This window comes from Brassica napus, chromosome C5 (assembly GCF_020379485.1).
Source record: "Brassica napus cultivar Da-Ae chromosome C5, Da-Ae, whole genome shotgun sequence".
Taxonomy (NCBI): Eukaryota; Viridiplantae; Streptophyta; class Magnoliopsida; order Brassicales; family Brassicaceae; genus Brassica; species Brassica napus.
The window spans coordinates 19,912,239-19,925,187 of NC_063448.1; the positions used below are offsets into that span (position 1 = coordinate 19,912,239).

A 12,949-nucleotide genomic window follows, 5' to 3' on the forward strand; every position below is an offset into this window, starting at 1 on the left:
GTTTAAGAGGAATCATGGAGATTAGTGAGTAATCACCTTTTGAATTCATGGGTTAGGGAGATTAAGGGTGATTAGGTTAGTTCTAGGATGTTTTAGTGTAGATCATTCTTGTTCCTTGCTAGTAGAGTATTCCTAATGCATCTTCTGAGTTGGCCACTCAAAAGTTGATCAATAGGCATTTCCCACCCGAAAGGTGTTTGATGAAATGCCTGAGACAACTCTCCTAGGCTTTTAGTATACTTTGCCAAAGACATTTGTTGTTAAAGGTGCTAAGATAGCTAATAGACTTGTTAGTAATGATTGCTTTCATATTATTCAACCAAAGACATTTGATGTTTGAGATATGTTAGCAAATGAGCATTTATCTAGACATAGAGCTTGCTTAGAATTGTGTCTAGGCTTAAGGTTGATAGTTTGATTGATCATTTGCCATCCTTAGTTTGATACTTGATCACCCAAGGTCTAATCCCTATGCCCATGAGTTCTCTTTTCCCTTAGTCAAGAAAGTATCATTTTGTTATTGCTTTCTAGTATTAGTAGTAGTTTAAAACCCATTTAAATCATTGGTTGCACTTAGATTAAGTGAGTACTTGCATTCTCAGTGCTTTGATATCCCTCAGAACTGGTTCGACAATCACTATACTACAACATTTGTCTTAGGAGCCTTGAAAACTCCTAACATCAAATTGGCGCCGTTGCCAAATTCTGAGTAGATTTAAACATTGAGATTTAGTCACTTGCTCGAGACTAAGTCATTTTAATTTTGTTTTGTTACTGATTCTTCTTCTTCACCTACCTTTCACTTTCAGGTGTATGAACTTGAGGAGCAGGGGTCCATCAAACCTAGTTCCAATAGTAGCAGACATCAGAGCTTTTGAGAGGGAGTGTGCTAGAGCTAGAAGAGAAGAAGAACACCAGGCCCACTTGGATATTGATATGGCAGATCCACCGCAAGGGGCAGAACACCAACCGCGGGCAGCTCGACCCATTGGCACTTACGACCGCCCCAACATACATGGTCACAGATTCGGAATCCGAGCACCAGCTGTGGCAGCCAACAACTTTGAGGTCAAGTCAGGACTCCTCAACGTGATCGAGAACAACAAGTATCATGGCTTGGCTCTGGAGGACCCATTTGATCACTTGGATAGGTTCGACAGCTACTGTGGGTTGTCAAAAACCAATGGTGTGTCCGAAGATGCCTTAAAGCTCAAGCTATTCCCTTTCTCTTTGGGGGATAAGGCACGTCAGTGGGAGAAGTCTCTACCCAGCGACTCTATCACCACTTGGGATGAGTGCAAGAGAGCATTCTTGGAGAAATTCTTCTCATCCTCAAGAACTGCTAAGCTGAGAAATGAGATCTCCAGTTTCCAACAGAAGAACTTGGAAGGATTCAGTGAAGCCTGGGAGAGATTCAAGGGCTACCAAGCTCAATGCCCACACCATGGTTTCTCTAAGGAGAGCTTGCTGAGCACATTCTACCGTGGTGCTCTTCCTAAGTACAGGGCCAGACTGGATACAGCTAGCAATGGGTTCTTCTTGGGGAGAACTGAGGAAGATGCAGAGGAGCTGGTTGACAACATGGTAAAAAGTGATGCAGTCTACAGTGGAGACCACGACAGAAGCAGTCGAACAGATGATAAGCAGACGAGGAAGGAGTTGAAAGCTCTACAGGATAAGATAGACATCCTCCTTGCTGATAAAGCCACACAAGAGCAGCTGCACTTTGTTGGTAACCCAAGCCAAGATACACCACCTGTTGTCCATGAGGTTGAGGGTTTGGAAGGTCAGGAAGAGCTGTGTTTCATCAACAACAATGGTAGCTGGTACAAAAAAGAGCCCAACTTTCAGTACAACAACTACCAACAGAAATCCTATCCCAACAACCAACAGAGTGGTTATCCGCCTCGAAACAACCAGCAAGGCAGCTATCAACCTCAGCAAAACCCCTCATCTGGTTCCTCTGCTCCTTAAAAGAGCAGCACTGACACCCTGCTGAAACAAATCTTGGAGTCTCAGACTAGAAGTGAGAAGCATGTTGGTTATGAGTTGAAGAACCTTCATTCCAAGATTGATGGGAGCTACAATGAGCTCAACAACAAGTTCTCACATCTTGCTTCTACAGTCAAGAATTTAGAGAATCAGTTTGCTTCCATGAATACTCACCAGACTCGCCAGCAAGGATCTCTACCTGGAAAATCTGACCAAAACCCCAAGGAGGCCAAAGCTATCACCCTTAGGAGTGGTAAGCAGTTACCTCCTACAACCCTCACCAGGGATGCTGAGAAACTAGGTGAGGAGGTGGCCATCAACTTAGATGATGAAGTGGTGATTGTTGATGAGAAAATCAATGATGAAATCTTGGAGAAGATTGTGGAAGCCAAGGGTAAAGGAAAGGTTGGGGAAGCGAAGAAAACAGTGAAAGATGGTGAAGTTCTTGCTCCAGCAAGTGAGAATTCTTTTGTTCCTCCTCCCTATGAACCCAAACTACCATTCCCTGGTAGATTCAAGAGGCAGCTGCTAGAGAAGTACAAGGCTTTGTTTGACAAGCAAATGACTGAAGCTCAGGTTGCAATGCCTATCATCGATGCTTTCATGTTGATTCCTCAATACAACAAGTTCCTGAAAGATGTTGTAGCTGAAAAGAAGAAGGAAATGGAAAGCATGATGATTCTTACCCATGAGTGCAGTGCCATCATCCAAAGGCTTGATGTTCCAGAGAAGTTAGAGGATCCAGGATGCTTTACACTACCTTGTGCTCTTGGACCTATGGTATTTGAGAAATGTCTCTGCGATTTGGGAGCTAGTGTCAGTGTGATGCCTTTGTCTGTTGCAAAGAAGCTTGGATTCACTCAGTACAAGAAGTGTAAACTCTCTCTGGTGTTAGCTGATCGTTCAGTGAAGTACCATGTGGGCATCTTAGAGGACCTACCTGTGAAGATTGGAAGGTATGAGATACCTATAGATTTTGTGGTGCTTGAGATGGGTGAGGAGGCTCAGGACCCATTGATTCTTGGAAGGCCATTCTTAGCTACAGCAGGAGCAATTGTTAAGGTGAAAGAGGGCACGATTGATCTCCATTTGGGTAAAGGGCATGTTCTCCACTTTGACATCAAGGAGAAAATGAAGAAACCAACTGTGTTCGGGCAAGTCTTCTACATTTAAGAAATGGGCACTCTTACTGATGAGCACCTTGAAGAGTTACCACCTGACAACGATGAGGAGGGAGCATCTCCCTCTACTCATTCTCCATAGAAGGTAACCCACTACTTTCCCTTGTATATACCATTTCGTTTTTGCATATTAGTTTTCTCTTTTTGGGTATCTCTCTCTCCTTGACAACACAGAGACTGTGTATCTCAAGTTTGGGGGAGGTACCAAGCATTTGATCATGTTTGCTTTGATTGTGTTTCATTTGAGTCATGCATTGCACACCTATTTGCATAAAAAAAAAAGATTTTTCATTTAGTTTGCATCATTTGCACCATTAGGAGAGTCTAGAGCATATAGGTTGCATTCACTTGCATTGGGAGCAATGATTTTAAATGCCTTGTAAAGAACACTACGTTGCACCTGAGTAGCCATGCACCTCTCGAAAAGACTTGTATGTTTCGAGCCTTGAAAACTCTTCTTGAAACTTGTTGATTGTAGAAACTCAGTCTTTGAAGCCACTACAACCTTATTTGAACTGAATGAACTTAATGCTTCTTGCTTAGGGTCTCTTGTGTACTGAGTCATGGCTATACACACTTGAGTTGTCACATCTTTTATGCCATTCTTTTTTACAAACTCTAGTGGTAGACCACTCCCAAAACCTTTCCTTCCTTTTAAGCTTTCATTGTTTGATGAGTGAGGCCTTCTTCAGAAAGTTTTACATGTGCATAATGTTGAGAGTATCGGGAACGACAATGCTTGATCTTCATTTTTGCTGGATTGGACATTCTATTGTCTAGCTATAGGTGGGAGGGTGAGCGTTGTAATCATGATTTGGGAGAAATAAAAAGGATAGATTCTTGTGCTCAAGTGAATTGATTTATTGGGATAAGTAGAGAACCTCCAGCTCTAGTTTTGAAAAGTCTTGGCCCCCAACCTACAAAAAAAAAAAGGGAATAATAAAAAAAAAAAAAAAAAAAAAAGGGGCTAGCAAAGTTGTTAGGAGCTGAGAGACATTTTGAGGTTGTGAAAAATCCCTTATAGATTTCAAGGAAAAAGAGCTGATGTTTTTAGAATCTTTTGGTGAGAGGTGTGAGTTGGGTTTGACATTTGAGAGTGAATGTGTAACTTATATGTTTGGGAAAAGGGTAGAACAATGGAGATTGAGCATTGTATGCATGAGTTGGTCCCTTTCTTAGATATATTATGTGCAATGTCAAGGCTACTTGTTTTGAGAGTAAACCACCTTAAAGATCATATGTTTTGAACCTCTTGAATCACTTAAATAAAAGCATTCCCTTACCCAACCAAATGACTTGGACCAACTGACCATTTGCAAGAATTCACTTGATATCTTATGCTTAATGAATGTGAGAGTTGGCAGATTTGAATGTGTGGATGCTTGATAATGAGTGTAGGGACAAAAGGAGTTGAGATAGGCCTAGAGAAGCTAGAGTGTAATAAGAGACTGGGCTAATTGTGTTTGCTAGTGGTGTTTCTTTTGGCTATGAGCTCCCACCTTCAACCTCTCTCCCTATGAGTTCTAGAAAGTTCACTTGTGGACAAGTAAAGAACAAGTTTGGGGGAGTTGATATCTTGCATATTTCTATTGTTTTATCCATTCATCCATGTGCATTTTGATCATATAGATTAGGATTTAGCCATGTTTAGGTTGCATTTTGCATACATGAGTCCTTATCAGGTATTGGAGTACCACATGGAGTTCTTGGAGACACTTGGAGGCATTTGGAGCTCAAAAATGAGTGTTTAGAGTGGTCATTGGGCGAGCAAGGCATGGGAGCGACCAGTCTGGAGCGACACCACCAAGTCGCTCTGATCACCCTACTGGAGCGACCTAACCAGAGCGACAGGGAGAAGTCGCTCGCGGTTTCATCACTCGGAGACGCGAGAACGAGCCCGGAGCGACCTCTCGGAGCGACACAGCGAGGTCGCTCCAGCTGGGAGCGACGTTATGGGAGCGACAGGGAGAAGTCGCTCGCGGTTTCATCACCCGGAGACGCGAGAACGAACCCGGAGCGACCTCTCGCAGCGACACAGCGAGGTCGCTCCCGAAGCCTAGAGCGACTTGTCGGAGCGACGGGCTGAGGTCGCTGCGCGTTTTATTTCTACTCGAACTTGTGATTTCTCAAGGGGCTTTTGGTCATTTCATTATGCACGTTTTTATTTTCTAAACCTATGTTTTAATACTCTAGGAGCCACCAAGAGGGGGATCATCTTTGTTCTTAGAAAAAACCACCAAAAACCTTTGGAAAGTCATCTCTTTGAATCAATTGATCAGTTTATTATTGAGAATTCTGTGTTCTTATCTATTTCCTGTGTTTCTCTACATGATTAATCTGAAATCCAATATGGGTTTAAGAGGAATCATGGAGATTAGTGAGTAATCACCTTTTGAATTCATGGGTTAGAGAGATTAAGGGTGATTAGGTTAGTTCTAGGATGTTTTAGTGTAGATCATTCTTGTTCCTTGCTAGTAGAGTATTCCTAATGCATCTTCTGAGTTGGTCACTCAAAAGTTGATCAATAGGCATTTCCCACCCGAAAGGTGTTTGATGAAATGCCTGAGACAACTCTCCTAGGCTTTTAGTATACTTTGCCAAAGACATTTGTTGTTAAAGGTGCTAAGATAGCTAATAGACTTGTTAGTAATGATTGCTTTCATATTATTCAACCAAAGACATTTGATGTTTGAGATATGTTAGCAAATGAGCATTTATCTAGACATAGAGCTTGCTTAGAATTGTGTCTAGGGTTAAGGTTGATAGTTTGATTGATCATTTGTCATCCTTAGTTCGATACTTGATCACCCAAGGTCTAATCCCTATGCCCATGAGTTCTCTTTTTCCTTAGTCAAGAAAGTATCATTTTGTTATTGCTTTCTAGTATTAGTAGTAGTTTAAAACCCATCTAAATCATTGGTTGCACTTAGATTAAGTGAGTACTTGCATTCTCAGTGCTTTGATATCCTTCAGAACTGGTTCGACAATCACTATACTACAACATTTGTCTTAGGAGCCTTAAAAACTCCTAACATCAGCCATGGAGAGTAAGGCGGACTCTTCGAGAAGAAGTTAGCAAAGGAAGGTGAAAACTGAATATACCTTTGTTCTGGAGTTGACAATTTTGGACGAACAGTGACAATTTTGAAAAAGGGCTTCTCTTGAGCGACCATGAAAGCGGTATGGAGAAGACCACCGATCACTTACATCGTCAAACTATGAAGTTCGAGAAGTATTGTCTAACGTGGAGATCAAAGATAGAGCAGCAACTGCCGCTGTTGAGGCAGCTCAAAACCCAAGCAATCTCAGAGTTTAGTTTAAACATTTACTTGCAAAACTAACTTATAACTTTGTGAACCTGTTCATGTAAGGCCATGGATTCGTTGCAAGTTATGAAAACTCAGATGATGTGTATTGCTTACGCAAGCCAAGGCCACCAACCCCCTGAAGATAACGGTCCTAACCAGGTACACATAAGCGATGTTGGTAGAAAGATAATAGCTTTACTTGGTCATCTCTTAGGATTCCTCCTATATTAACTTGGACAATTATCTACTTATAGCTTTTAGCTCTCTTATTATATACTTTTGTCTCTTACAGTTTCTCTAACACTGCAACGTACACGAGTCCACAAAACCTAAACTCATTGCATAGATCCACTGCATCAAACGCGAGTTAATGTATGTCCTTAAACTTCGGATCTATATGATTCATTTAGTTTGTTTACAAGAGACGGTTTCAGTAACTAACATTTTTATACAAGTGTGTGCAGGTTTATATAAACTGTGAGCTAATGTTACCTGGGAGGTTTGTGCAGTAGAGAGAAGATGAGTTTTCGTCACTCCGGTGGAAAGAATATGTAGATTGTAGCGAAGGCTCTCCACCAGAAGTTGTTCCTAAAAATAAATCGAATAAGCAGTTAATCGAAGCTCATTTAGAAACATATGTGTCTTCTACTCTATATAATGTTGAAAAGGAGAGAATTAAGGTGTGCCGGTTAAGGGTGGGCTAAATGAGGTAGCATCGTTCTTTGGTGTTTTAGAATTTGCATTTAAAATGATAATATGTTGAACCTTTAAAGTCCTTATATCTAGCTTATGTTTCTGACCAAGGAACCAAAATACTGTTGGTGTACTTGGTGAGGAGGCATTGTTTCCTGTATACTGGAATGTAGATAATCGGCATGTGCTTAGAGTCTAGAAACTGTGACAGGGACTGTGTTTTGAATCGTATTTTTTTTTGTGCTTTCTATTCAGGAGAACTAGGCCAAGAACTAGAGAGATCGTTAGAGCTCAAAACAAGGGTGTGCAGAGGCGCCAAATTGTAAATTATGATGTTATCTTTTCTTTTTGTTTTAGTACATCAGTTTGGTCTATGATGTTTAAATCCATGTTAGTTCTCGATATTTTCATGATAATCCAGAAAAGTCCACATGATTTGACACCCTTCCCCTCATTAGGACGACTAATACAATATCTGATTGTCTTAAAGGAAATGTTCATGCATAGCTGATACAGATATATCGTTCGCATGGTCACTTATTATGACATGTTTGACCAAGAAAACACTGGGACTGTTTACGTATTTGGTATATACTAATAGAAATTAGAAGCATATATGTATTCAAAGTTAACCACATCTTTTTTTTAATAACAATTGGTTATGTATAGTCAGCATTGTAATTGCATTTTAAAAACATTTGAGCCTCCATATCTTTTAAAACAAAATGAAAATCAACATAAAACTAAAGTTAAAAAACATTCAAATTTTGATATTTAGACTATTTTTTCTGGAAATTAAACATCAAAGTTTCATTAACATAAAAATGTCTTAAATGTAAAAATTATTAAAAATGATTATGTCAAAATAAAGTTAAAATCAAATTCTCAAAACCAAAAAGGGTTAAAATCAGTATAAAATGACTAACAAAAAATACCTAGAAGAATTTAACTGAATATCTAGGTTAATTATTTGAAAATTAACAGATAATCTTTTATTTAAATATTAAAATATACTACAACTTAACTAACATGAAGAAACAAATTAAATCTTAAAATGTTAAAATTCTTAAAAAAATCATATCTGTCAATATAAAATAGAAACAAGCTTAAATATATTTTAATTACAAAATTATAAGATGAAAATTATGAATTTAATAAGTTGTTTAGAGATTTTGATTACGCTCAGTAAATCACATTACAAGATTATTTTAATTGTTATCTCCATTCTATTAAAATACCGTTAGCTTTGTCTATTATTTATAATGATATATGACAGAAATTTGTGTAAAGTTCAATTTAGACTATAGCATCACCAATCAATGCATTGAGAAATTTTTACAAAAAAAATAAAAGTTTTAATTTACTTCTCGGTATTCCAACACCGTCTTAACTCTTAAGCTTAAGAATAATGGAAATACGGTAAAACCTCTATAAATTAATAATGTTGAGACTTTACAATTTTATTAATTTATAGAGATATTAATTTATAAAAGTTTCCTTTTTAAGAATGTTTTTCTATTTTCGAATATTTTTATTTATAAAATAATATTTGATTTTACCGTATATACATTATTTAAATCTTAGCAATATGACTTTTATATTGTTTTATTATCTTATTTGGTGTATATTTTTATGTTCATAGAATTTTTTATGTGTTTTTCGATGTAATTTTACTAAATATTATCAAAATATATTGAAATGTTGAGAAAAATAGAGTCATTTTTATTGTGAATATAAAACCAAAAATGTAATGTTTAGTTTGTACTTATATAAAAATATGTATATAGATAGATTGTTAATTTATGAATTTAATGGGACCATATATTTACATAGGAGTAATAAAAGTATTATTATCTTATTATTTTATCGATTTATGTCATATTTTATACCGGCCCAAGTTGGGACCGGCAAAATTTATTAATTTATAGAAATTATTAATTTATCGAGTATTAATTTATAGAGGTTTTACTGTATGTTGCAACATACAAATATTATTCCAAGGTTATAATTTTTAAAAATATTAACAATGACTAATATATCTGCATATGTATAGTACAATATATCCAAAGTACTTTTATGTAGTAACTTAGCATGAAATTATTCATACTGAAATGTACGACATATTCCACATTTTTATAATAAATAATTATTTTCGAAATATTAAATACCAAACAAATTTTAATATTGGATGTAAAGTATGGCTTCAAAACTAAAGAATTACTGAATCATTTTTATTGGTCATCAAAATTTACAGATTTAAATATTCGAAATTAGTACACATTTATAAAATTAATTTTATATGAAATAAGGGTGATTTACCTATAATTTAAATAATAATTTAAAAAATCAATCCGATGATCTATAAGAAAATATATAATATACATAAGATAATAGAAAAAAAATATGTTTTTAAAAAGTAGATTCTTTTAAATTTTAAGAAAGATTTAAACATGATTACTATAAGATTAATAAAAACATTTAATATGTTTACATATAATATATATATATATATATATATTTTTTAAAAAAAAAATATAAATATCAATGATATGTCAAACAAAAAATATATAATATTTCAAACCAATATAAACAAAAAAGCTTAACTTTTTAAAAAAACTATAAGGTTTAAGTTACATTTCATAATAAATTATATAATTTTTATAGACAAATAAACCGCGCGTAGCGCGGTAAAAATCTCTAGTCATTAATAAAGAAAGTAGAAGTAAGCTCTTTTTAAAAAGGAATAAATAGAAGCTAATGCAATTTTCTTAGTACAAATTAATATCATGATTAATTAAAAATATTTGAATAAATACGTAAATAAAATTTAGTTATAGTAGCAAAACAACTATAGTAAGACAGTTTATTATATGGTATACAATATTCTTGGATTGGATTTATAAACTAACATACATATTGATATGGTTAAAAATCAACTAATATATTCAGAAAGAATAGAGTAAAATATATAGATCCTGAAAAAAAAAAAAAAAGGGGAACTAAGTTTTTCCTTTATGGTAGCCGTGATTAACGGTATTGGGAGTCTTCTTTTCCTAGTCAAGAGGTGGGTGGATTCTCATTGCTAAGTGCCTTTGAAGTGTCTTTGTCTTTTACTCGTCACGGCGTTTCTGTTGTCTTTTCCACGCATATAACACCATTAATCCAAAACGCATCCTATATTTAAGGACTACCTATTTAATTTCTAACGAAGTATTCAATGTCTCGTTCAAAAAAGAAAAGACAGTATCCAGTTAAAGCTAAGTTATGTAAGTACAAGGCCGAATGCAATTGTATATATATGGCTATGATCTGGGATTTACACATTTACACCCTTAGGACCAGTAATTAATACCGTTTGATAACTGTTGATGTACCCATCCCATCTAACATTCAGAACAAACCGGGTTTTTTTGGTATCTATAATATGTAGATTTTAATCCTATATAAATGTATTCATAAAACAAAATATTGGATGGGGTGTGCAAGTAATTATTAATGTTTCTTTTGCACTTCTGCAAGAGGGAATGGGCATCACCATGTCCCCCATTATAAATCATGAAAAGCAGTCACGTTTTGTCCCTTTAAAATTATGAATCCATTGTCCTTTAATCAACTTTTTTTTAAACAAAATAACCAAAAGTGATTAACATAAGAAAATAACATAAAGTAGCACCATATATTTTACTATCTTTTCTTCGAATATTATATGCAAACGCAAACATCAAATTTCAAAATCCCATAAAAAGCAAACCAATTTCAACTAAAAGAAAAAAAACACAAAACCCCCCTTTCCCTTTTTCACTTGCAATGATAACAACGACTTAGTTTGACTAATCAACCAGAAGTAAAATAACTTGGTTGAAATAAAAAGAAAATACTTTTTAAGAGTGTAATGATCTTGAGAGGAAATCAAACATCAAATCTTCATCAAGGCTTGAACTGGTCTCCTTGCTCCTCAACAAACTCTTCAGGCTGTTTGTTCATCATGTTCTTCTCCCACTTGGAATTGTACTGATCCTTGAAGCTCTTCTCCTCCTCGTTGTTGTAGTTGTTGTACGACTGGTCGTAGTTATTCCCAGTCTCCTGAGAAGAATAGTAACCGGCAGGGCTTTTCTGATGAGGCTTCCGGTAGAAATGGCCGTGGTTTCTGTCGTTGTAAAGGTCATAGTAGTAGTTACCTTTCTCCATGAACCTTGTGTCACTCATGCCTTGTCTCTCCAAGTTATGGCTGTAACCTTTGTACGGCGTTTCACGTTCTAGCTCCGTTCCGTAAGCGTTGGAGTTGTAGATACCTCTCTTGTCTTCATTGTTCTCAGAGAATGACTCTTCCTTAACGTTTTCATCGTACTTGTTGTTGTTGAACTCTTCCTTGACGTTTTCATCGTACTTGTTGTTGTTGAACTCTTCCTTGAAGTTTTCATCGTACTTGTTGTTGAACTCTTCGTTGTTGTAACGGTTGTTGTCGTAGCTCTCCGTCTTCTTCGGGTAGTTCTCCTCGTAGTTGTTGTAAGACTCTTCGGTCTCGCTCAGGCTTGGAGTTGAGAAAGTCTCACCGTTGAATTTTTCATCGTACTTGTTGTTGTTGTTGTTGAACTCTTCTTTGTTGTTGTTGTAGGTGTTCTCGTGACCATACAAGCCATAGCCGTTTTCGGACTCGGGGACAAACGTGGGATCTTGTTCTTGTTCTTTCTTGTTGGGGAAAGATTCTTCTACTGTGGTTTTCTCGCTGGTCTCGAGAGGGAGAACATTGTTAGGGTTTTGGTCTTTGGGGGATTCTCGGTGGAATTTGCCAAAGAAGTAGCTCTCTCTTGCATTGATTTGAGTGGAGAGAAGAACAAGTGTTGTGAAGCAGACGAAGAGAGAGCTTCCAGTGGAGAAAGCCATGATGTGTAGTGTAGTGTGATAGGGAGAAGAGAAGAGACTGTGATAGTGTGGATTTATTGAGAGCTAGTGTGCTTATATAGAAAGAAGCGCTTTGAGTTTTTATTTTCTTTCTTCTTTTTTCTTTAGGAATTGTGGACTTTTTGTGTTTTTAATTTGGCGTCGTTAGGTGCAAATGGGGACTAAAATGGTTGATTGTGGGTCCAGTAGGATGAGATGATTTTCAAAGTGGTAGCTCAGCTTTTTTACCTATAAGATTAGTTTATAAGATAAAATGTAATCAACCACTTAGTTTTTAACGTCGACCAATTTCGTTGAGATGAAAACATGGATCTTATTTTGGTAGTTTTGTTGAAGGCAGTTATGTATGGATTAGGAGTAGATACTAGATAGGGAGGCATATTATCAATGGACCTCTTATCCTTTTTTTTCGTTTTCCTCCACCATGTCATCATGCCATTGTTTCTTAGTAGCTGAGGAGTTATAACCAAAACTCAACTCCTCATATTAGTTTTGGTTGGTATCAATATTCATTTTTATATTGTTAATCTAATTGCGGTAAGGTTACTAGTTTATTAGAACATAATTTTGTTTAATTTTATCTCTTCTTCTTCTTTGAATTTCATCTGTAATATGATTTGCTAGGAACCTCACACTTAAACTGGTGTTTGCATTAACATATAAAAGAGATGAGTCAATCATCTCCTTATCTATTGACTTAAAACACATTCTTCATAGTTTTCCCTTTATGCAAATAGTATTTCACCAGTATTTAAAAATCTCAGACATCAACAATAATTAAAATCAAAGCGTATAAGTCACTACCATTTATATGATGAATCTTAGACCATAAGAATATTATGATTCATCAAACTCAATTTTTCTATTTGTGTA

General features: G+C 36.1%; 1 protein-coding gene, 1 long non-coding RNA gene and 1 other non-coding gene across 3 annotated transcripts; 1 reads left to right on the top strand and 2 right to left on the bottom strand.

Annotated features, from left to right (window-relative positions):
* Window positions 1–1,344: 1,344 nt before the first annotated feature.
* Window positions 1,345–1,451, bottom strand: LOC125588023. The gene has a single exon (XR_007324419.1). It is a non-coding gene; the product is annotated as a small nucleolar RNA R71 (small nucleolar RNA).
* A 4,672-nt stretch (window positions 1,452–6,123) lies between these two features.
* Window positions 6,124–7,841, top strand: LOC125587706. Its single transcript, XR_007324003.1, has 3 exons — window positions 6,124–6,640; window positions 6,774–6,853; window positions 6,946–7,841. It is a non-coding gene; the product is annotated as an uncharacterized LOC125587706 (long non-coding RNA).
* A 2,990-nt stretch (window positions 7,842–10,831) lies between these two features.
* LOC106435107 (protein E6) lies at window positions 10,832–12,120 on the bottom strand. The gene has a single exon (XM_013875960.3). It carries the CDS (start codon window positions 12,056–12,058, stop codon window positions 11,102–11,104), a length of 957 nt encoding a protein of 318 aa, XP_013731414.3. The 5' UTR covers window positions 12,059–12,120; the 3' UTR covers window positions 10,832–11,101.
* Between the last annotated feature and the right edge of the window lie 829 nt (window positions 12,121–12,949).